Below are 951 nucleotides of genomic sequence, written 5' to 3'. Positions count from 1 at the left end.
GAGATGTGTATAAGAGACAGATGCTAAATACTTGATGATGCTGATATTTGTAGCTCGGTGTTTCAGGATCTCTCTCCATTTTTGTCAGGATACATTCCAGGTCGGCATACATAACAAATGGGACACGTTCCTTCCTGCTGTAGTTGTTAAAACTTACCCACTTGTCGTCTTTACTTGGTAACCTGATCGCGCATTCATTCATCTCCCCGCAGTCTATGATGTGGACCTCCAACTTTTCGCTCGAACTAAAATAGTGCAGGCATTTGAAAAATCAATTTATTTACATTGTTGAATTGTTTATTTCAAAAGAATTTTTTTAAAGTTTTTATTATACATACCTATCGCAAATGTATTTCTTGTGCGCGTTTTTGCTCAGTTGCGAGCTAACTAGGCGGAACAAAAAATTCTTGATCCATGTAAAATGTCCCACACCATCTTTCTCCACGTACAGTAAATTGACATGCTTTTCCTTCTTCGTGTCAGCGAGGTGAATCGGTAGGATCGATACTTGTGCCTGGTTCTCAATGGTATATACATTGATGGAGATTGCGTTGAGATTCTCAAACTTTTTTATTTGACTTAACGTGATTGGAAAATCAATGTCCTTGAGATGTAACACGGATTTATAATGCGGATACGACGATTCCCGTTCCGTGTGATTTTTAGTTGGATATAGAGCAGCTACCACCGACCATGCGAAACATGCATTGTCCATAGATTGCATGTTCACGACTTTCTTCGTTATAATTTCTCGCGGTAACTGGATATGACATCCCGCGTGCAAAGGATTAAACTTATTTATATTAACTAACAAGTTCAATATACGCAATAATGTCACCCGCTGTCACGTTCTTGGAATTCTTCCAGCGACGCTAAGGTAGGTTCAACACGCGCGAATCGTACCACACGCGTAAATCGGAGCAAAGATAGAGTTCATAGTTTCNCGTAATA

At 39.6% G+C, this 951-nt stretch overlaps 1 protein-coding gene across 1 annotated transcript; it reads right to left on the bottom strand.

Moving 5' to 3' along the window:
- Positions 1–31: 31 nt before the first annotated feature.
- On the bottom strand, positions 32–724 carry LOC105461527 (the record flags this gene model as incomplete). Its single annotated transcript, XM_011708028.1, has 2 exons — positions 339–724; positions 32–263 (listed from the first exon to the last, which is right to left on the bottom strand). Coding segments are annotated over exons 1-2 (618 nt in total), but the record flags the coding sequence as incomplete, so codon positions are not given.
- Between the last annotated feature and the right edge of the window lie 227 nt (positions 725–951).

Source organism: Wasmannia auropunctata, unplaced genomic scaffold (genome assembly GCF_000956235.1).
Source record: "Wasmannia auropunctata unplaced genomic scaffold, wasmannia.A_1.0 LD285534.1, whole genome shotgun sequence".
Taxonomy (NCBI): domain Eukaryota; kingdom Metazoa; phylum Arthropoda; class Insecta; order Hymenoptera; family Formicidae; genus Wasmannia; species Wasmannia auropunctata.
Note: the sequence above shows the minus strand (reverse complement) of the source record. Positions and strands in the feature narration are given on the sequence as shown.